General features: G+C 36.7%; 1 protein-coding gene across 1 annotated transcript in view; it reads left to right on the forward strand.

Moving 5' to 3' along the window:
- Zmym2 (zinc finger MYM-type containing 2) overlaps window positions 1-22654 on the forward strand; it is a 73105-nt gene that overhangs the window by 24558 nt on the left and 25893 nt on the right. Inside the window, exons 6-12 of the mRNA NM_001399496.1 lie at window positions 775-987; window positions 9831-9902; window positions 10885-11035; window positions 11699-11814; window positions 14945-15061; window positions 17066-17216; window positions 21045-21217. Coding sequence (NP_001386425.1) covers window positions 775-987; window positions 9831-9902; window positions 10885-11035; window positions 11699-11814; window positions 14945-15061; window positions 17066-17216; window positions 21045-21217 — 993 coding nt within the window. The remainder of the gene's footprint in view (window positions 1-774; window positions 988-9830; window positions 9903-10884; window positions 11036-11698; window positions 11815-14944; window positions 15062-17065; window positions 17217-21044; window positions 21218-22654) is intronic.

A 22654-nucleotide genomic window follows, 5' to 3' on the forward strand; every position in this document is an offset into this window, starting at 1 on the left:
TACTTTTCACTTTCTCATAGTGCAGATTTGAACAGTTTTCTTGTGCTCTGAATTGATGTGTGTGTCCTCAGAATGCCGATATATAAGGCTAGGATCAGATAATTCTAGTCTTCCAAGGAAGCTGACTCAGGAAAAAATGACCTTGTTCATTTAGTCCCAGAAAAAAAGTCAGAGTATTATGATTGCATTTCCTTTTTTTATTGGCCTAATAATATGTTTATTTGTACAAATAGACCGAGTATACCTGAAAGACAAGTACTTGTAGCCAAAGAGAAGTGGAAGCATTTTCAAAGACTCACATTATTAGTTATGATCTTTTTTTTTTCTTTTTCTTTTTTTCGGAGCTGGGGACCGAACCCAGGGCCTTGCACTTGCTAGGCAAGCGCTCTACCACTGAGCTAAATCCCCAACCCCATTAGTTATGATCTTAAAGCAGTGTATATATACATACCTTATTTGAATTGATTGTAGTACCAGTGCAGTGTATTTTGTCATTTCTTTTGTTGTCTAAAGATTTTAAAGCATAGTGGCTTTTCTGTCATTTTATCTTTAAAGAGGTTTATAGTGATAATTATTATGGTCATTCATTTTTTTTCAGTGCCATGCATGTGTGCATATATTCTTTCATACACGAACAGTTCAGTGACATGAAATGTATTTCGATTTTTTTTTCTTTTGCTCAAATTAGCCTTCTTGGGCTGTAGTGCCTTTGTTGCTGTTGAAGCACCTTTTTAGCTACTTGAAAACAGATAAACTTGTTTGTTTTTCTTTTAGATTCGCCATGAAGTTAGTTTTAAAAACATGACTCATAAGCTGTGCAGTGACCACTGCTTTAACAGATACAGAATGGCCAATGGTCTGATAATGAATTGCTGTGAACAGTGTGGAGAATATTTGCCCAGTAAAGGTGCTGGAAATAATGTTTTGGTGATTGATGGTCAGCAGAAAAGATTTTGCTGTCAGAGTTGTGTCAGTGAATACAAACAGGTAATTTATGTGCTAAAAAACAAACCAGGTATTCTTTTGGGTGGATTTGGTAGCATTGTATGTATTGCTAATGTAGGAGGGTTTACTTAGATTTATCTTGGAATCCCATTTAATTTTGATTGTCTTCATATGAAGAGGGCCTACCTCAAATGAATTAGGAAAAAAAAATATATATATATATACACACACACACACACAAACACACACACACACACACACACACACACACACACACATAGTTGGAAATCAGCTAGTAATTATACATATAATAGTAAATGCTACTAGTGCAGTCTTGAATTTTCTTTGGGGCAGTTGGAGAGGGATTTTCAAACTTTTAGAGCTTGGGTTGAGAATGATTACCTTCATATTTAAGCTTTAAGATTAATTTCTAGTTTTAGGTCTCATTTGAGTTTGTAAATACATTTATTTAGAAGTAACATGTATTATAAGATGAGCTTTAGTTCAGCTGCTGTTTTGTTTTCTCCTTGACTCTTATGCATTATTTGTAAGTAGTACTTTTCAGTTTATAGTTTTTTGTTCCGTATTCCTTTTGAAAAATAAGGAAATAGCTAACTTCATTGTTAAGGTTCTTTAGTTTTAAACAGAAGTATGTATTGTTCTGTATGTCTCTTAACTCATTCGATATCAAAATCTGGATAGCTCCTTCTCATTCTTTATGATAGCATAGGGGCTGGAGAGAGACTGCTCTTCTGGAGGTTCCAAGTTTAATTCCCTGTAACCACACGGCAGCTCATAGCTGTCTGCAGCTCTAGTTCCAGGGAATCTGACACCTTCAAACACTATACACATAAAAATAATTATTTAAAAAAATACCAGAGCCTTTATGGTAGCATAGTCTATTTTATCATAATTTTATGAATCCATTATTAAAAATTAAATTGAAACATATAGATTAGTATTAATTAGTTCTTTAGAGCTGCTGTATACCATATACTGTAGACTCTGACGTAAACAATAGTGATTGGCATCTCTTAGTTCTGGAGAGTGAAGTCCAAGTAGTGGTCTCTGCTTCTGCCTCTTACCTACTTCCTGCTTCCTATAGCTGTTTCTTTTTGCCTTGTTAGTATATGACATTTCCCTCTTCTCATAAAGGAAATCAGTCCTATTGACTAGTATCCTACCCTCATGACCCTCTTTAATCTTAATTGCCTCTGAAAGATCCCATCTTCATATAACAATTACATTGGAGGTTAGAGTTTCAAAGTAGGAATTGGGTTGAAGGGAGCACACAGTTCAGTCTACAATTATAAAAGCAAAGATACTCTCACTACATTGTCTTATTTATTCTGTATTGTGACAGAACCTCTTTTGTAGCCCAGGCTGTCCTTGAACTTGAACTGCTGCCTTAGCCTCCCCAGTACTGTGTAGGCATACATCACCATTCCCGCACTGCTTATTGCATTTTATCTTTTCTCTGCGTGCTTGTAGGTTATTTGTATTCAGTATGTTTGTATGCTGGCAGCACAGTATGTACAATAGAGTACCTCTGTCTCTTCTCACTCCATGCTCAGTTCCATGCTAAGAACATAATTAGCCATAGCAGGAGTGTTAACCAATAAATCAAGATGTCTTCCTGTAATTCCTTCTATGGTGCTGGGAGATGACTATAGGATAGTCAATACAAGCCTGTATTGTAGTAGCTTTGTTGTTGATTGGCACTTAAGCTATGACCCGTCTTTTGCTCTTATAAAATAGTTAGTGAATGATGAATAACAGAGTATTCTGTTTCCCCCATAGTTGGGGATAATAGGTATCTATCTATAATCTCAGTAGTTGGGAGGTTAAAGCAGGAGGGTTGCTTATCTGAGGACTATCCATAGTAAGACACACCTCAAAAATAATTTGATGCTGGCTTTAGAATCATTTGGTCCAGGTTGACATAGGGCTCTACCCATTATTAAGTATGTTCCCTGTTGAAATTACTTGTGTGCCTTTTCTGTTTTTATTGTTTGCAGTAGGGAAAATGCTGACCTTTGTGCAAGAGCAAATGTGTACCTTATATTCTTGGGAACCTGCTTCCCTGCTTTGCTATTGCGTCTTTCTTGCCTATGTTTTCGTTTGCTTTGTTTTTGGTACTAAGTAAGTCAGGAAATAGTTTTGTTTGGCTACCCTCAATTCAGTTCTTGATTGTTTGGATATTTTGGGCCATTCTAATTTTATATGCATATGAGAAGCTGCTTTTCAAGTTCACAGAAATAGAACTTTGATATGGTGGCATAGAATCTACATCTTGACAGTATAAGGCCTTGTATTTATAAACGTGTGTTTGCATTTACTTAGGTCTGTGTCTTGAGCAGTCTCAGTTTTCACTGTGCAGGCCTTCATTGATTATTATCCCTCCATGTTCATCTTGGACTTGTTAGTTGGCACATTTATCTCATTTGGATGAGTTACTGTCCTTTGTGGTCCTCAGCTTTGCCGAGAGATTCATTACCTCTAATGTCTGCGAGCGTCTTGGGGTTTTTTCTGTAGTTTTAGTCATTCCATGTATCTGGAATTAGAGCTTTACTTATTTTCTAATATGGATGGATGCCTTATATGGTTTTTCTTTACCGATTGCCGTTGGCAGAACTTAATGTGTCATGTCTAATGGAATGATGAAAATGACCCCAGAGGGAGCTTGTTTTTCACCAGTTGGTAGCTCCTGTAGCTTAAGTGTATTGGGTCTTTTTATTATAAAAGGTTCTGTTGGAGTCAGCTTAATGCTGTTTCTGTTCCTTTGAGATAATTAAAAAATTTTTATTTAGCAGGTAGATTGATTTCCTCTTTATAGGGATAAAGCCCATTTGATCTTTACTACACATTTTTTTAAAAGATGTATTTAATTTAATTTATATGAGTACACTGTCACTGTCTTCAGACACACCAGAAGAGGGCGTCGGATGCCATTGCAGATGGTTGTGAGCCATGATGTGGTTGCTGGGACTTGAACCCAGGACCTCTGGAAGAGCAGTCAATGCTCTTAACTACTGAGCCATCTCTCCAGCCCTTTACTACACATTTCTAACTAAGTTCTTGCCTACTCTGATTTTCTTCTGCTGTTATATATGTTTTGTTGTGAGGGTATTGCTGGCAGGTGGAAAGGTGGGTTAAAATGTTTCCTCCACTTTTTAGAAGAGATTGAGATCCCTGTTGTTTATAGAGTTTAGCAGTAAAACTGTCTATTCTTGGGCTTTGATGAAAACTTGCATTAGTCTTGAAGTAGAATCTTGTTATGTTCTCTGGGCTGGCCTCAGACTACTGTGTGTAGGATTACAGCTGTGTGTCATCATGCCAGTGGCGGGGAGTTTTCATGGATTAAGTCTCTTTACTTAATAGGAGTTTTTGTGTCTGTTTTGGGAAATTCTAGGTTGAACTTGTTTTGTACAACTTTTCATACCACTTTCTTGTACTCCTTTTTTCCCAAAACATTAATGTCATTTATGTATATTATGTTTTTTCTCTCCATTTTGGTGTATGTATATATGTGTGTATATGTGTATACATGTTTGGATATGGGTTCAAGTGTGCGTGTGTAAGCCATAAGTCAACCGAGGGTGTCTTTGTTTAGGTGTTTTCCACCTGGTATATATGTCTATACCTTTGTTTTGAAATATGATGTCTTATTGACATGGAGCTCACTAAATTTTATAGGTTGCTTGACCAGTGAGCAAGACCAGGGGAACTACTATGCTCTGTTACAAGTGTACCCAGCTTTTTATTGATTCATTTTTAATGTGGGTATTAGGGGTGGAACTCAATCTATCAGGTTTCTGTGTGGAGGAGTTTACTGCTTGAGTTATTTCCCCAGCCTTTGTGTATTTTGTTAATGTAGCAAAAGGGTCTTGTTTGTTTGTTTGTTTTATATTTCCCCCTCTTTCTGTACCTAGGGCCTCACACATGCTAAGCAGATGCTTTGCCACTGAGTTGTGGCCTCATCTCTCTTCTTTCTTTCTTTCTTTCTTTCTTTTTTTTTTTTTTTTTTCTTTTTTTCGGAGCTGGGGACCGAACCCAGGGCCTTGTGCTTGCTAGGCAAGCGCTTTACCACTGAGCTAAATCCCCAACCCCATCTCTCTTCTTTCTATATTTCCTTTTTTTTTGTTTGTGTGTGTGTGTGTGTGTGTGTGTGTGTGTGTGTGTGTGTGTAGCAGGGAATGGTATGAGCGGTTGTAGATGCAGGCGTGTTTACAGGTATATATATATGTATGGAGGCCACAGGTCACTCTTGAGTGTCATTCTTCTGTCATCCTGGTTTTTGAGGTAATGCATTGCCATGAGATCAGTGGCTCACAATTAAGTTAGACTGACTGGCCCAAGAATATCCATGTTTCCATCTCTCCAGCACTGTAATATAAGTGCATGCCACTATGCTTGGCTTTTTAGTGGGATGCTAGGGAGTATTCTTTTGTCCTCATAATTGCTGAAAACACTTTTTAAATTTTAACTTACTTAACAATTTTATGTATATGGTGTTTTACCTGTATGTATGGGTGTGCACAACACATTCTTCTGGTACACACAGAGGCTGTAGCCTCTGAAAGAGCAGCCTGTGCTCTATTTATTCATCTCCCCAACCTCCCCGACTCGTGCACGCACGCATTCAAATGAGACAGGTTCCCAGGTTTGCTTGGAATTTACTGTGTAGTCCAGAATGGCCTAAAACTCATAGCAACCTATCTGTTTTAGTCTCAGTAGCTGATATTATAGGCTTGTTACCTACAGGTCTGGCCTTTATCTTTTTGAATAATCAACTTCTGTTGATTTTTATTTTTTAAGTTTACTATTTTTTTTCTTTTTTCTGTTGTCAAGTTATAGCAGTGATTTGCTGGAGCTCAGTAGTAGAATATTTACTGCTTGCCTGTGTAAGAAAAGCCTTTGCTTCAATCTCCAACCCCTCCCCCCAGGGTTTCTCTGTGTATCCCTGTCTGTCGTAGAACTCACTCTGTAGATCTGCTTGTCTCTGCTTCCTGAGTGCTGTGACTTATGGTGTGTACCACCACACAGCCAGGTTTGTTCTTTCTTTGCATGTTTGTTTTTCCTTTTTAAAAGGGAAGTTGGAGTATTGATTTGAGATTTAATGTATAAATGACAAGTTCTTGTTAAGGAGCCAGATTGTCTCAAATAGGTATTTTTCCTGTCTCATCCCGTCTCCTGCTCCATGACTAGCAGCTGTGGTGTGTAAGAAAAGCCTTTGCTTCAATCTCCAACCCTCTCTCCCCCCTTATTTTTCTTTGTATCCCAGGCTGAGTATGAGCTTGTGTGTAGGTGAAGATGACTTTGGAAGGCTGGTTCTCCTATATCTACCCTCAGGTGGTACAGTTATAGACAGGCACTAACACAGTGGTTTTGTGTGGTTCTGGGACTTCACTATGGTCTTCATTGCACATACATTGCACTGAGATACATTGCCAACCTCTGTTGTTTTTGTTGTTTGTTTTTTAATGTTTGAGATGCCTAATTGGCCTTGTTGCTGCTAGTTACTGGTTTGACTGACTTAGGTGAGACCACTTTAGTAGGATTTGGGTTAAGAGTAGTTGTTGGTGGGGTGGAAGATTTGGTCTTTAACATAATAGTGTCTAGATTGGGGTTCTTAGGAAAGGTATCTTCTACAGAAGAGTGAGATGGGAATCTAGTCTCTTTGCTTTTGCTTGTGGGTGGGACTAGAGAGGGGTTGAATGTTTTGTCTTTCTATGCTGTGATTGTAGTGTAGTTGTGTTTTTTCTGTAAATGTTCTTTATTTTTTTCTAATTTCAAGATTTCTTTCTTGTCTTTAATTTTACCAAATTGTTGGTGTATCTTGTTTCTTTTTTCCTGGATGGAGGGGAAGTTACTCTACGGTTTACTCAACTCCTAGCTGTAGGTCTAGCCTTCTGCCTAATGTTAGGCATCTCCAGGCAGTATTTTTTGGGGAAACTTAACCTGTCTAGCTCTGTCTTTTCATCTAACGCTCCAGAGATTCATAGATAGGAAATAGTACAATTTCTTATTGTCTTACAATTCTCTGACCTTTTAGCATTCTTTTCTTCTCTGTATTATTTCTTTGTTTTTTGAGATAGCCTTGGCGCAACTTGAACTCCGCAGAGATCGCCTGCCTTAGCTTCTAAATGGTTAGGATCAAGGGTGTGCACCACCACACCTGGCTCTGTGTCTTGTTTGTAAACTAGAGCTTGTACTTTATTCTTAAACATACTGTGATTACTGAAGCAGTATTATGATGGCTGTCTGTGAAATCTTAGCTAGATAGTTCTAACTGGTTTTAGGTGTGCTTTTGGTGATAAGGATTGCTCTTTCTAGCTGAAGTGTCGAGTTCCCAGTCTAGGGGCCTTTTTTCTGTTTTACCTAGTTTTCTTGGTGTACTCACGTGTTCACTGCATGTCTTGGAACCCATGGTGATTCTCCTTTTCCTTCAGCCTTTCAAGCGGAACTTCATGTTAGTTAGGCATGCACCCACCCTATCACTGAGTGCCACAGCCATGTCATATTAAGTCAAATTAGTAAGTAAAAAGCTTGAAATGCTTTTTTATGTTCTTTAAGCTATTATTTTCATACTGTCATAAATAAGTAGGTAGGAGTTCATGCCGGCCCTTTCATTGATCTCAAGACGTAAGCAGACAGGTTGGAGACCACAACAAAATATGTTCTAGTCCATACAGTATCTCCATACAGCTTAGGGCTAAAATTACATGATCCTTTCTTAGTCTGTCCCTCTTTAGCTTTGTCCTTCTGATGTTGTCCTTTGGGGTTTTTTTCTTTTATTTATTTTTTAGGGTTTCTCTGTGTAGCATTGGCTGACCTGGAACTCACTCTGTAGACCGGTCTGGTCTTGAATTTACAGAGATCCACCTGACTCTGTCTCCTGAGTGCTAGGCTTAAAGGTCAGCATGGTGGCTGACTTTTAATCTATGTCCTCACGGCTAAGTATCTGGAATTCTCATTTTTTTTTTTAATATGCTGTAGATCATAGTAGTGTATACAGTGTGATGCTTAATTGCTTTTCAGTAGCTTTTGACTTTTTAGCATATTTTGACTTTTATAACATATAAGAGACTTAATTTTACTTACTTTGAACTTATATTTTAGGGTGAGGATATATATTTTATCTATTAGAGGCTATCTTAAGTGCTTTAAAATAATTTTCAAAACAACACATTTTGTAGTAATGCAAATTTAATTTAGATTTAAGATTTTATTATAGTTTAATGATTTTTGAATATGCTAGGTTATCTAAGAGGAACAATTAATTTTTCTTTTTTAAAGGAGAAGTAAATGTGGTTTAGTACTACAGGACTGATCTCAGCTAATCGGGAAGTTGATGTAGGAAGATCCCAAATTTTAGGCTAGTCTGAGCTAGACAGTGAGTTTAGAGGAAGCCTGAGAGCAACATAGTAAGAGCATCTCAAAACTCAGAAGTATAGGGGCTGGTGTGATGGCCTCACATGCATGCAAGAGTGATGATCTAAGGCAAGCAAGGTAGCATGCTGTCTGTAATTCCATTGCCCCTACATCAGGATGGGAGATAGAGATAAGACATCCTGGAAGCCCAGGGTCCAGATTTCTGTCATACTTGACAATCAGGAGAGCTGTCTTAAATAAGGTAAAAGTCAGAAGTGATTCCCAAGGCTGTCTCCTGATTCCACATGTTCTACATGTGATTAAAAACATCAAAAGGGCAGGCTGGATATGCTGGTGCACTGTTGTTTTTTTTAACAAAATCTTTGTAAAAACACCAGTCAATTTTACTAGTGAAGACTGGGCTGCCAGATGCTGGGGTGAAAGCCCGCTAGTTCAGAGAGGCAGAGAAAGCACCCAGTTGACCTTCCTCCTCAGCCTTTGGTCAGAAGCAGTCCCATCAGGCTATCTCAAAAAAAACAAACAAACAAAAAAAAAAAACCCATCTACAAACTCAGTGTCTGTCCCTTCTACTTCCCATGTGTGTCTCTATCCACCTCCTGACTCCCTCTTACTCTCTATGTTTGTTCTTAATAATCCTGTGTTCATTTCCTGTCAACTGATTGCTTGCTCCACCTCTTGACTTATGGTTGACTTTAATATCTATAACAGTACACACCTTTAATCTCAAACCCTCAGGTGTTAGAGGCAGGACACGATCTCTGAATTTGAGATTAGTTCATTCTGAATACCAACTTCTAGTCCAGCCAGGGCTAGCTATGTAGTGAGACCCTTCCTGAAAAAAAAGAAAGGGAAAGGAAGAAAAAAAAAAAATGGAACCAAGACCAAAACAAAAGGCCAAAGGTCCAAATTCTACAATTAAGATATATTTTAATATATCTAGCCAGGATGCTGGCTCATGTTTTTAGTTTCAGCAAGTCAGATCTCTGTGAGTTTGAGGCCTGTCTGGTCTACATAATGTAGCATGTGTTGGTGTTGTTGTTGCTGGTCTACATAAAGTAGAGTGTGTGTTGTTGTTGTTGTTGTTGTTGTTGGTGGTGGTGGTGGTGTGTGTGTGTGTGTGTGTGTGTGTGTGTGAGAGAGAGAGAGAGAGAGAAGAGAGAGAGAGAGAGAGAGAGAGAGAGAGAGAGAGAGAGAGAGAGAGTGTTTAATACCAGAGTGCTTATCTAGCATTAAAGAGTAGGTGTTGGTTCTTTAAAACCTAAAGGGTATGGAGGGAAGGAATCAAACTTTTTTTCTTTACTGTGTTGTTAAGTTAGTGTTTTATTATTGTATCACTTTTTCCCCATCAACAGTGGGCATGGAACAGAGAATGCATTGTTGTAAGTTAGATTATAAATTAGTCAATAATTGAATCAACTTTCATAGATAGTTCGTTTGCTTTTCAGGCTGTTATTCTTTATGTACTTATAAAGTCTTTCTGAATGTTTTAGGTAGGTAGCCATCCAAGCTTCCTGAAGGAAGTTCGAGATCACATGCAGGATTCTTTCTTAATGCAGCCTGAGGTGAGCAGAAACGTTGGTGAGATCTAAGATCTATTTAAAAAATTTACACACACACACACACACACACACACACACACACACACACACACACACACACACACACGAGCTACAGATACTGTATCTGTGTGTGTGTACCATGGTGGGTGTGTCAAGGTCAGAGGACAACTTGTAGGAATTAGTTATCTCCTTATACTATGTGAGTCTGTGGTGTCAAATGTATATGAAAAATCACATCCAGTTTGAAGCATCAAAATGTATTTTTAGCATAATAGTTGTTTAAATATATTAAAATTTGTTTTCTTAAATAATATGAGATGATGAGTGTTTTTGTTATCTCTAAAAGAGATTTTTCAATTCCACTAAGTTTTACATGCCTTTTGTCAGAAAATACTTGTGTTCTTAGAAGATTCTTTAGATATATATATTTTTGTATTGTTTACCCAGATGAGTAATCCCCTCTGATATCTCTGACTTCATGCAGCACCAGCTGCTTTCATGTCTAGGCTTCTTTCTCACAGATGCACATATTAGTTCTTAGCCAGATACTTCTTCTCTTCGAGATACCCACAGTCAGACAGCCATTGTTCTACTGGTGCAGCTCCCTCCATTAGTTTGTTTTCCAAGCTGGAGTTTCTAGAACTTCATTTTTTAATTCAACTTAGTAACATTTCTGGGCTTCAGAAACTGCGACCCACCTCCAGGCACTGAGATTTAGTAGCTCTGCTGTTCGCTTGGCTCTTGTTTCTTTGAGAATCAGTCTTGAGCATAGGGCCAAAATCACTGCACACATATAAAAGGTAGTCCTAACCAGATCTCAACTCAGTTTTAGAAAATCACGGTTTTTTGAAGGAGAGTTAGATGATGACAATTGGTTTGTTAATACCTAATCTAGTTAACAGTACAATGATATGAAATTGGTTCTAGTTGAACTGTATGTGTGGTATGTGTGTTTATAAATTATCTTTTTATGTTCAAATTTTAGAAGTACGGAAAACTGACAACTTGTACTGGTTGCCGAACACAGTGCAGGTTTTTTGATATGACTCAGTGCATAGGTCCTAATGGATATATGGAGCCATATTGTTCAACTGCTTGCATGAACAGTCACAAGACAAAATATGCAAAATCACAAAGTAAGTTTCAGATATTTGGAAAGTTTAAAGAATTTAATGACATAATTATTTATTAAAGGTAACTGATCTTATTTTTATTTAGTTTTAACTGTTTTTTGTTTTCCCTAACTAACTTTGGTGATTTCCACACTTGTTAATTTTTAAAAGTAGTGACATTTTTTTCTGTATCTGAAATTTTTACCCAAAACTCTTATTACACCCAAAAATATCTAATCCATATTTTTATGTATCCTTGTATGTTTTAGGTAATTTGACAGGTATTTTTTATTTTTTATTTTTTTAATGGCAATACTTTTCTATTAAGTATCTATTTTTATTTTATGTGTCTGGGTGTTTTGCCCAAATGTATCTGTGCACCTTTGTGCATGTAGTGCCCATAGACGTCAGAAGAGGGTGAAGGATCATCTGGAAATGGAGTTACAGGTGGTTTTAGCTGTCTGTGGGTGCTGGGAACTGAACTTTGGTCCTTTGAAAGAGCTCTTACTGCTCAGCCATCTCTAAACTCCTGACAGTATTTTTTAAAGATGGAAATAATCTTGAATAACTTAAGTTACAAATAATAGAATAATTTATAAGAGACCCATTTTTAAAAATTAGTTGCCATTTGTAGAAAGCCTTATTTTACTTTATAAAGAAATGAGGTATATATCTTTTCTCTTATAGGTTTGGGAATTATTTGCCATTTTTGTAAGCGAAACTCTTTACCTCAATACCAAGCCACGATGCCTGATGGAAAACTGTATAATTTTTGCAATTCTAGTTGTGTGGCTAAATTTCAGGTTGGTTATTTACTTTTCCCTACCCCCATGAATACACCAAGATAACAGTCAGTGTAATAGGCTTTCTCTTTTCTGTTACTTTTAATTTGTTAAGTGCCTAATGGGAGGTTTGAGATTATAGCCTGAATCACAGAAGGCTGGCTGTACTTTTGTACAGATTTGATTGATTTTTAAATTATTACTATGATACAGATCTTGAAGGGGGAAAATGAATTTTAGTATGGGTTAATTTGGTGCTTTTCTTGTTAGTTTGAGTAGCTGTGCTCTATGATAAATGAGTGAAAGTGTCTTCAGCCTGAAAGTATTAAGAATATATGCTTTTCAAATTAGAAATGAACCTTGTCAAAAGGGAATTAGGCTTCTGAGAGTAGATCTCAAGTTAGTGTGTGACCCATTTCACGGAGACAGTATTGATGTGGTAAATATTTTGGAACTGTCATAGTTCTTCAGAGTTGGAGTATGGATAATCTCAGAGGATACTGTTAAAGGTAGTGTTGAGACTTAGTTTGGTTGATCGCTCGGAGGGAATAGTATAGAGGGACTCAAGCATTCGTTAGGTAGTACTAGTAGGTTTACCTATTGTATGTGAAAATTTCAGGGTATTGCCCAAAGGTTCAAACCAGTGCATAAAGTCATGCTTGATGAGTTAATTCATCCAACAGTTCTACTTTATTCCAGGTACTGTGCTCTATGTCAATTTATTTAAACTGAAACTATAGTCTTAAATATGCTACAGTGGTTACTACAACAGTTAAATTGAGGTTTTAAACTCAGATGAATGATTGTTGTTTTCTTGAGTTATATCCTCATTAAAGGTGGATGATCAAGTTAGTTAAGGTTTTGTTTTATTCAAATGTTTAACACTGTAAGTTAGGCTAGTCTAGAACTGGAAGTACATATCCCTGTTTCACACTTGAAGTGCTGGGATTGCAGGTTTGAGTCACTTTGACCAGCCTAGCTACTTTCACCATTTACTTGAAACTCATGTTGGCTCTGGTGTGATGAGACTGTACATGTACATTAAATTTTTCTTTTTTTCTGGTTTTTTGAGGTAGGGTTTTTCTGTGTAACAGAGTCCTGGCTGTCCTGGACTCACACTGTATACCAGGCTGGCCTTGTGCTCATAGTGAAAGCCTGCCTCTTCCTCCTGAGTGCTGTGATCAAAGGTGTGCACCACTGTGCCTGGCTACATTAAATATTTTTAAGTAACAATTTTGAATAGCATAGCACATTTAGGGGTGTGTGTGTGTGTGTGTGTGTGTGTGTGTGTGTGTGTGTGTGTGTGTGTGTGAGAGAGAGAGAGAGAGAGAGAGAGAGAGAGAGAGAGAGAATGAATGTGTGTTACCAATTTTATGTAGTCTCATTTATGTATAAATAAGACTAAGCTGACAAATAGGTAGTATTTTTATCTCTCAAGCTGTATAACTTGAACTTTATATCTGTTAGATATATATAACTTTATATCTATTAGATAGTTTCCTTTTAAAAGCAACATAATAGGACTGGAGAGATCGATCAGCAGTTAAGAACACAGACTGCTCTTCCAGAAGACCTGGGTTCAATTCCTAGCACTCACATGGCAGCTCACAGGTGTCTGAAACTCCATTTCCAGGGCATCTGGCACCCTTACATGCATGCATTCAAAACACCAGCATGCATAAAAATGAATATGTAGAAAGATAATAGTCTTCTTTATCTTTTGAAGCTACTATTACAAGATAGCTCATAAGCAAAAGTTGCTGTAAGTTCACAGTTTTAGAAGTTAAAAAATCCAACATGGCTCTTGCAGTTTTGTGACTCAAAGTCCTCTTGGACTTGAGTAGATGAAGGTGTGTCAGATGGCCTAAAAGGCATGTGACATTTTAGTCACCTGATAGTTAATGTTTTTTTTAAACAAACTTTAATCATACTGTGTGATATTTAAAAATGATTGTTTCTCCCTCCAGTGTTTGTTGAATAATTTTATTAGCTACTTTATAAAGGCACAAGGTTATGAGTCACATGTATATGTGATATGTAATATAGTTCAAAAGAAAGACAAATACAAATTAAGAATAAAAAGAAATAGCTTTGCGTGGTGGTGGCTTATACTTTTAGTCTCCATACCCAGGGGGCAGAGGCAGTGGATCTTTTGAGTTTGAGGCCAGTGTTGTCTATAGAGTGATTTCCAGGTCAGCTATGGCTACACAGAAAAGAAAAGAAAGGAGAAGAAAAGAAAGGAAAGGGAGTTGGGGAGAAAAGTTCTTTCCTTTGTGGTGGTGTTTGCCTTTAAATCCTAGCATCTGTAGGGCAGGCGGATCTCTGCTCCATATAGCTAGTTCCAGGACATCAGAGACTGTATGGAGACCCTCTCATAAATGAAGACTCAGAAAACAAACACAAACCCAAAACAGAAAAGCATTTTAAGTCCACGTGTGCTTAAATATTCTGTCTTATTCTGCGAATCATTTCTATGTGCTTATACTGCGAATTCTGTCTTATTCTGCGAATTATTTCTGGTATGATACCAGTTTTTACTCCTAACCCACCTAGCTCTGAAGAATTGATTCCCTTTTACAAAGTAATACATGATGTTTTTCTTGATAATAACTTGTAGTGAGAGTTATAGGAGTGATGTGAGTTATTTGTAGTTTAATATTTGAACCTTAGAGAGGTCAGTGCGTGTTTCTATCTTCTTTCTTGACTTTCCCCTTCCTCCCTCTCTCCTTATCCCTATTCTCTGAGTTTATTTACATTTTAGAACTCGTGAAACTAACTTTACTTTTTCCATTTTCTTCAGCTGAAATAATTAAGCTGTAGTTTTTCCTTTTCATGTTTAGATAATCTCTTGGTAAACATTTCATTTCTAAAGCTAACAGTGGGGCTTTTTTGTTGTTGTTGTTTTTAAACTACTGGAGATTAAAGCTAGGACCTCGTTCGTGCTTGCTGAACAAGCATCTTACCACTGAGCTGCATTCGGTCCTTTGACACAGTATATTTTAAAGGCAAAATTAAGAATTGTTGTTTCATGTACTAAAGAAATAATTAGCATAGAAACTTGCTTTCTGCATGTAGTAGACATTCGATAGTTCTTACAGATAGAAGTTCTAAAGTACATGTCAGACTAAGTGTATTTTGTTCTCTATTTTAGGCTCTAAGCATGCAGTCATCTCCAAATGGCCAGTTTGTAGCACCTAGTGATATTCAGTTGAAATGCAACTACTGTAAAAATTCCTTTTGTTCAAAACCAGAAATCTTGGAATGGGAGGTAAGTCTTGATTCCTTATTGTGTTATCTAATGCTAAGACAAGAATCTAAGAACATAAGTGGCATTTCTGTTTGGAAACTTCTTTTTTCAGTGGATAATCATAAGCTTTGTATTTTGTGTCATTGGTATGTTTACTTCGTGGAAATGAAACCAATAGGATAGATTTCATGGAAGCAATTTATTGAAGTCACATGTGCAACTGTATGTTTGTAGTAGAGTGTAAAAGTCAGTTCACACCCCCGAAGTCGCTGCGACCACCGCTGTTCTCGCCTGGTCACCATCGGCGTCTGTGAACTGTGAATACGCTGTTGCTCACTATTTGTACAAGTAGGATTTGTAAGGCAGATACTGTGCTGGTGTTCACTATCTTACACTTTGATAAGGGAGTAGAGGCTGTGAATGGTGTTCATTTTTTCCTTAGCTCCTAACCTTTTCCAGTGCACTGATTCATGTCATGTTCTTCCTTTTGCTGTTTCCATGTGAGTTTGTCTCTTTAAGAGGACAGTAACGGATCGGTAGATGATCCAGGCTGCCCATGGATGTAGTCAGCAGTGTTTACTTTTGGTCATCCTTCAACTTTCTTTTTTGGGGGGGGGGGGTGGATTGGGTGGTTGGAGGGTAAAGCATGGAATATATAGTTAAAAAGTTATATAAGATACAAAACTAAAATCAAACTCTTTTCTATGGTTGTTCACATTAACTTAAAATGTAATGCTTAGGTCAAGAGTGGTATCTAAAGTATTTTGGAAATTTGGTGGTTTATTGTTTTAAAGCCTGTGAAATTCTTTACTTTTATTATTATTTTATTTTGCTTGGTGCTGTCTCTACAGTAGTTAAACCATTCATGCTTTTGAGACTCTTGATGGTATCTCATCATGAGTTTTAAATAGCAGAAGTAATATTGAATACCCAACATGAGATTAAAGGAATTGCCAGGGAGTAAAAAAAGAGATCTATGGGCAAACATACAAAATAGTATCATACAGGAAATGAAGATTCCATGATAAGCTGAAATCTGATAAAGTTTTAAATGAAAATGGCAGTTTCCCCACTTTCCATATTTTGTAGTACTGTAGTGTTGCCTCTACTTGAACACAGAACTCTATTGTTAGATGCCATGAAGAGATACTGCCCTACTGAGTGAGCATTTCTCTCAGGAGACTGTGGGCTTAGGATCCCATAATTAGCGGTTATGATTTTTTTCCTCTTAATTTGTGCATGTGTGTGCATATGTGTGCGTGTGTGCAGCTTATGGAACCCAGGACCTTGAGCATGCTTAGCAAGTACTTTAGTTTTGAGCTCCCTCCCTGTTATCCTTCTCTTCTGAGTTTTATGTATTCATAATGGGGCGGTTTTCCACTCATGATTGCTTTAACTACTCGAGTTGTCTTCTAGACTTTCATTTTCCTTATTTTAGTCTTTAGATATCTTTATGTATTACGTTGATTATTTAGACTTAATCTATATCTGCTATAATTTTGGGAGAAAAGAAGTTTTAGTTCTTAACTCCTGGATCACTCTTGAAAAAGTAGGCCTGACAATTGTGGCTTGAAGCCAGAAGAAATAATAATTAATAACCTTTCATGTAACTAACTCAATCTCATGTTTTTGCATTAGTATCATATAAGAAGAGCACCAAATTGAAAACTTTAATAATCAATGTTTTTATTAAAATATGACAGGAATGTGTTTGAATGTGTAAAAATGTTGTATTTTGTAGATTACATTGTATTTTTCATTATTTTGTGTCTCTTCAATTCATTAGCATATCCAGGCTGATACTTTATGTTAGTGATTGTTCTCTCAGTCACTTGGTACCTAAAGGTAGTTAATAATGCACAGTTGGTTAACTTAGGTGTCTGTGGCCTTTAGCAAATGTAACTCCAAGGATCATTACATTTAGTAGATTAATGATTTAACTTTCTGTAAAAGTGGCTTGTTTATTTCTTAAGCTTGGTCTTGAGATGGCTCTCATACTTACCAAGGTTCCCGTTGTGCATTTAGAACAAAGTGCATCAGTTCTGCAGCAGAACTTGCTCAGATGACTATAAGAAGTTGCATTGCATAGTTACATATTGCGAATACTGCCAAGAGGAGAAGACTCTGCATGAAACAGTAAATTTCTCTGGCGTTAAGAGACCTTTCTGTAGTGAAGGCAAGTGTGTATACAGCATTGTTCCTCTAATATATATATATATATATATATAATGTTTTTTGCTAAATTATTTAAGGAATATATAATTACAAACGTCCAGAATAGGTACACAATTTTAATATAGTTTAACAAAACTTAGTTTAGTTTTCTACTGAATCTTTTTTTGTTGTTGTTGTACATGTATTTTTAGACTTCTGGGCCTAAAGGTTTCATCTCTAGAAATATGGGGATACAGTGAAAGAAAGCATTGTCGTACCGTGTTACTGCTAGAATTGTACTTGTGCCCTGAAAGTTGATTTTCAAGAACAGGAAGAATGCTTTGCATTAGCCCATTTCCCCTACCGGCTTGCAGCTGTAGAGTTTTTTTAGTATATAGATTGATCATCACTGACCCCAAAATCTGAAACCCATGATACTCCAGAAGTTTCAGGTTTTGGATTTTCAGTTTAAGGAAGTCACTAAAGTCCATGCAACTGTTCAGAACAAATACCCCACAAAAAGCCCCCAAATTTCTCAGACCCAAAGCGTTTTAGTAAGTGTGGTTGAGGAAGAGGTGGGAGGGCTTACATGCAGGAATAAACACAGTGGATCCATTGTGGTCTGTGATGTCTGAGACACATTGGGTTCACAAGTGCCCTTTCTCCTCACTTAGAGTTGCACTGGCCTTATACAAGAATCAGGTTATAGACATGAATTTGAGCTCTGAATTTATTTCTCCAGAGTTAGAAACAGGATTGGGTTTTAGGTGTTCTTTGTTGCTAGTGTTTACAACTGTCACATTTTTGCTCTTAATTTGACTTTTATCTTCTGTCTTTTGTTGGGAATCAATAATGTATCTGTTCTATTTTCTTCTCAAATATCTATCTATCTATCTATCTATCTATAGACATATATATACATAGACATACACACAGACATATATATATGTGTGTATGTATATGTGTGTGTATATATAGATATACCCCCCCCCCCCCCCCCCACTTAAAGAAAACAGCTCTTTCCAACCTCCATTAGAAGCCATCAACTGTGAGGAGCTATATTCCTATTACTTTTTTTGTTTGTTTTTTCAGACAGGGTTTCTCTGTGTAGTTCTATTGTGTAGACCAGGCTGGCCTTGAACTCAGAGCTTTATCTGCCTCTTCCTAACCCAAGTGCTGAGATTAAAGATGTGTTGCTCCTTACCCCCCCCCCCCCCCCCCCCGTGAGCCCCCTTCCTATCACAGTTTTTAAGGCCTCTCTTCAGTGACTTCCTGTCTTGACAGTTTTGTTTTGTTAGGGTGGAGTTAGAAATCATAGGGAAGCCTTCAGTATCTCACATTCTCAATTGTGAGTCTGTAGTCATTAGCAATAAATACCATTACAGAAAAGCTGCCTATCTGTTGTTTACACCTGTTCTTTTTCCATTGAGGACTCTTTGTCCCCTGCTTCTACTTTTTCTGTAAATTCCTGTATCAGATTTGGGGCAAAAGGGAAGTTGGATAATCCTGAATGCCAACAGTCAGTGGCAGAGAGAAAATGTTTGTTTATGATATCTCCATACATCTCACATAGTACAGAATGCATGTTAGAAGGTATTCACAAAGCAGAACGTTTCTACGTAGTTGTAATTGCTACATCCCACCCAGAACCATCCTTTACTGTTATTTTCTAAGAGCAAAGTTATAGTAAGAATGACCAGTTCTAAGGTGTGATGTCACACATCTTTAATCCCAGCACTCAGAAGGCAGAGGCAGTTAGGTTTCTGTGAGTTTGAGGCCAACCTGGTCTACATAGCAGGTTTCAGAACTGCTAGGTCTATTATGTAGAGAAACCCTGTCTTGAAAAAGCAATAGAAAATTAATACTGAGTTGATTTACTCCATCACCTACATTTTTGTGCCAAAAATCGTATAATTCACCTTAAGTCTGAACATATTGATTATTAATATATCCATCAGTGATCTTACAGAGATTATATTTTTATAAATCTAAAATGGATTTTATTAAATTGAAGAGTGCATCTCAAATATTTATTTGGTACTTAGAAACATAATTTTTATTGGGAAGGACTTAGAGTTTCAAGTGGGTAAAAGTGTTAAGGATATGAATTTTTATTTTTACTTTTTACTACTGAATGAGTTTTTATTTTTTATTTTTTTAAGTCCTTTGTTACCCAACCTAGTTTTCTAGGTAAAGTATTTACTATCAGTCAAATTCAGTAAATTGAAAAAGGCCAGGTGCGGTGGCATATACTTTCAATCCCAGTACTCTGAAGGCAAAGGCATGAAGATCCCTATGAGTTTCAGAACAGCTTGATTGACACAGTATGTTCCAAGACAGCCAGGGCCACATAGAGACTGTCTCCAAAAACCAAAACCAAAAACCAACCAAATACCCAACAACAAAAAACTAAAGATGTAATTAAATATTTTAAAATATAGTTCAAAGGCTGGTGACGGTTCATTGGAGAAAGATGAGAGGCCTGGTGACCTGTTTGATTCCTAGTACTCATATAATAGAACTGACTTTTTAAAGTTGTCTTGACTGCCGTGTGTATGCTATAGCATGATGACATGACATGACACATACATATTTACATATGCAAATCGGTAAATGTAATTTTAAACAAAATATAGTTCATAGTAATAAATTATAGGATGTTACATAGTGATTTGCAAAACTTTTATTTTTTAAAGATGTATAGTTAGGTATGGTGGCAGTTGCCTACAATCTTAACACTTGGGCATCTGAAGGAGGAGGATTGGAAGTTCAAAGCCATCCTGAGTTAGATTGTAATGAGACCCAGCTTCTAAAAGCAGAGATTCACAGATAAGGCAGAACATTTAAACACTTGAGTTCATGAAACATTGTATATGGTAGAATTAAAATTTGAGCTTTTTATTAAAGGGTAGATCAGATTTCCCAGATATTAGTAGATTAATCTACTTACATGAAGTAGCATGAGCAAGAAGAATGTGGAGGCTTATTTAACTTTAGAGGTAGTACAGGTGGAAATTAGATATGTCAAAATACATTTATGCAGAAGATAAGGAGGTATTTCATTAAAGGAGTAGATAGCAAAGTATTTTCTCTAGTCAGAGTTCTATTTTCTTGAAGAATTTCTATATGAAAATAAGCTGTTAGGAAGAATCTAGAAAACTTGAATAAATGCCTTCTAAAGAATATATCTGAATTTGGTCAGAACTTTTAAGCAGTCTGCATTCATTTTGCAACACACTCACTTGTATCTTTGTGATTTTATTCAAATAGAAAACAGTTCTGAAGCATTACTAGGTTTAATGTCTTAAAAGTATTGTTTGAACCTATGTGATGGATGATAGGTTTTCTAGTATAATAATGTTCTGTTCTAATTTCTACAGGTTGGTGTTGTTATAATAGACGTAGTATTTCAGAGGGCCTGGGGGAAAAGTTCAGTCAGTAAAGTGCTTGCTGTTCAAACATGAGGCATAAATACCTGAGTTTGGTCCCTATCATCTATGTAAAAGGTGGACCTGGCAGTCTGTAGCCCCAGCACTGGGGAAGGGAAGCAGAGACAAGAGGCTTTGGGGGCTTGCTGGCTAGCCAGTCCAGCTATATTAGCAAGCTTTAGGTTCAGTGAGAGACTCTGTTGAGGCAATTGAGGAAGACTACTGGCATCAAGCTCTGGTCTCCACATGCACCCGAGTGTACACATAAAACATGGAGGTTTTTAATCAGAAGGGAAGAGGACTTTATATGAGAATATATTCAACAAACTCTGAATCTGATAATCAGCTAGTCTTTTAAGATTTGTCTCAGTTTAAAATGTGTCGTTTTATGTGTTCTTTTTAAAAAATACAACATTTTTCAGGCTGCAAGCTGTTATACAAACAAGATTTTGCAAGACGATTAGGATTAAGATGTGTTACCTGCAACTATTGTTCTCAATTGTGTAAGAAGGGAGCCACTAAAGAGCTGGATGGAGTTGTCCGAGACTTCTGCAGTGAAGACTGCTGTAAGAAGTTCCAGGAGTGGTACTACAAGGCAAGTCAGCACCTGGTCAGGAGAGCAGCTGCTTTGGTTGTCTTCTAAAGTGTTTGGTAGCCGTTGCCGTGGCTAGCAAGTGTCTATCTAGTTCTGTCTTTCATTCATGTACTCTGTACCTAGTCCTGTTTTTGCTGTTCATTAAGATGGTTTTTGTCTTTCCTGCTTGTTTTTTATATTTTGAAGTGGAATTATTAATTTTCCTTATGCATTACCAACCATTAGACTATTCATCTTCAGTGGTGAAGCTTTATAAAATGGATATTTCTCTAAAATTATTTTTAATAACTCCATTATCAGTATTGAACAATAAATGGCAGTAATAGCTTTAAATACTAAGCTAGTATTTTGTAAGTCTTTGCTTCTATGTGTATGTGGGTTCACATGTAAACATCTCTTTGTGGAACAGAGGTGAGGAACAACTGTATTTTGTATATTATAAAAGACTTTTTTATAAGTCAATAAATGATACCCTTTGGCCCATTGTATTAACCACTTTTTTTGAGACAGTTTCATTGTGTAACACTGGCTGGCCTTGATAACACACATCTCTGCTTTCTCACTGCTGGGATTAAAGGTGTGCACCCTCATTCTTGTTGACTTTTTTTTTTTTAAAGACAAGAAAATAAATATAAATTTGGGGTTTGTATGATGAGATTATATCCAAGAATAAGTTACTAATTTCTTCACTGATAACATAGAAAAGTACCTCAGTGGTAAAAGTTCATGATATGGATATCATGTGTGTGATAAGTCTGGGTATAGTTTTAAAGCATGTGAAAATAGGTATTATGACTACTAATTTTGTAGCATAGATTAAGTTTGAAGGATCTGACTAACACTTCAAAGGATGAAGCTGGTTACTGTCATAACCTATTGCCAACCAGGTGCTCCATTGTCAAGCACCTTTTTGAAGGGAAAAGTGCTTTCACAGCCAGCAACAGGCTTTAGAAAACGCTTTCTAAGAATTTCATCAAATCTCAAAGCATAAATTTCTCTGGAATTAACAGGCATTTCTCATTGGCTCAAAACAAAAAGAAACAAAAGAAATGTTTTCTGTTTTGATGGGTAGAAATGTGTTTTTGCCTAGTACACATATATCAAAACGTGTGTGTGCTGTTTCTTTTGTACCAATATAGTAATTATTTAAAACCCACAGACCTTTTTGCAGTATGCATAATAGAATTGAGAGGCTACCTAGAATTCAAATAATTTTATATAATTTTAGCATTTAAATTTAATGAGAGTTAGCTGTATAGCTCAGTGCTTAGTAGGCAAAAGGCTCTGCGTGATGCTAAGTACTACAAAAATATATTTCATTGAAATATTTAACATTATGCTTTTAAAATTTCTGTTAGTATGTTATATTAGTTGCATTTCTATTACCCTGATAAAATAACATGGGCAAGATGACTTATAGAAAAATTTATTTTGGCT

This window comes from Rattus norvegicus, chromosome 15 (genome assembly GCF_021556685.1).
Source record: "Rattus norvegicus strain SHRSP/BbbUtx chromosome 15, alternate assembly SHRSP_T2T, whole genome shotgun sequence".
NCBI lineage: Eukaryota > Metazoa > Chordata > Mammalia > Rodentia > Muridae > Rattus > Rattus norvegicus.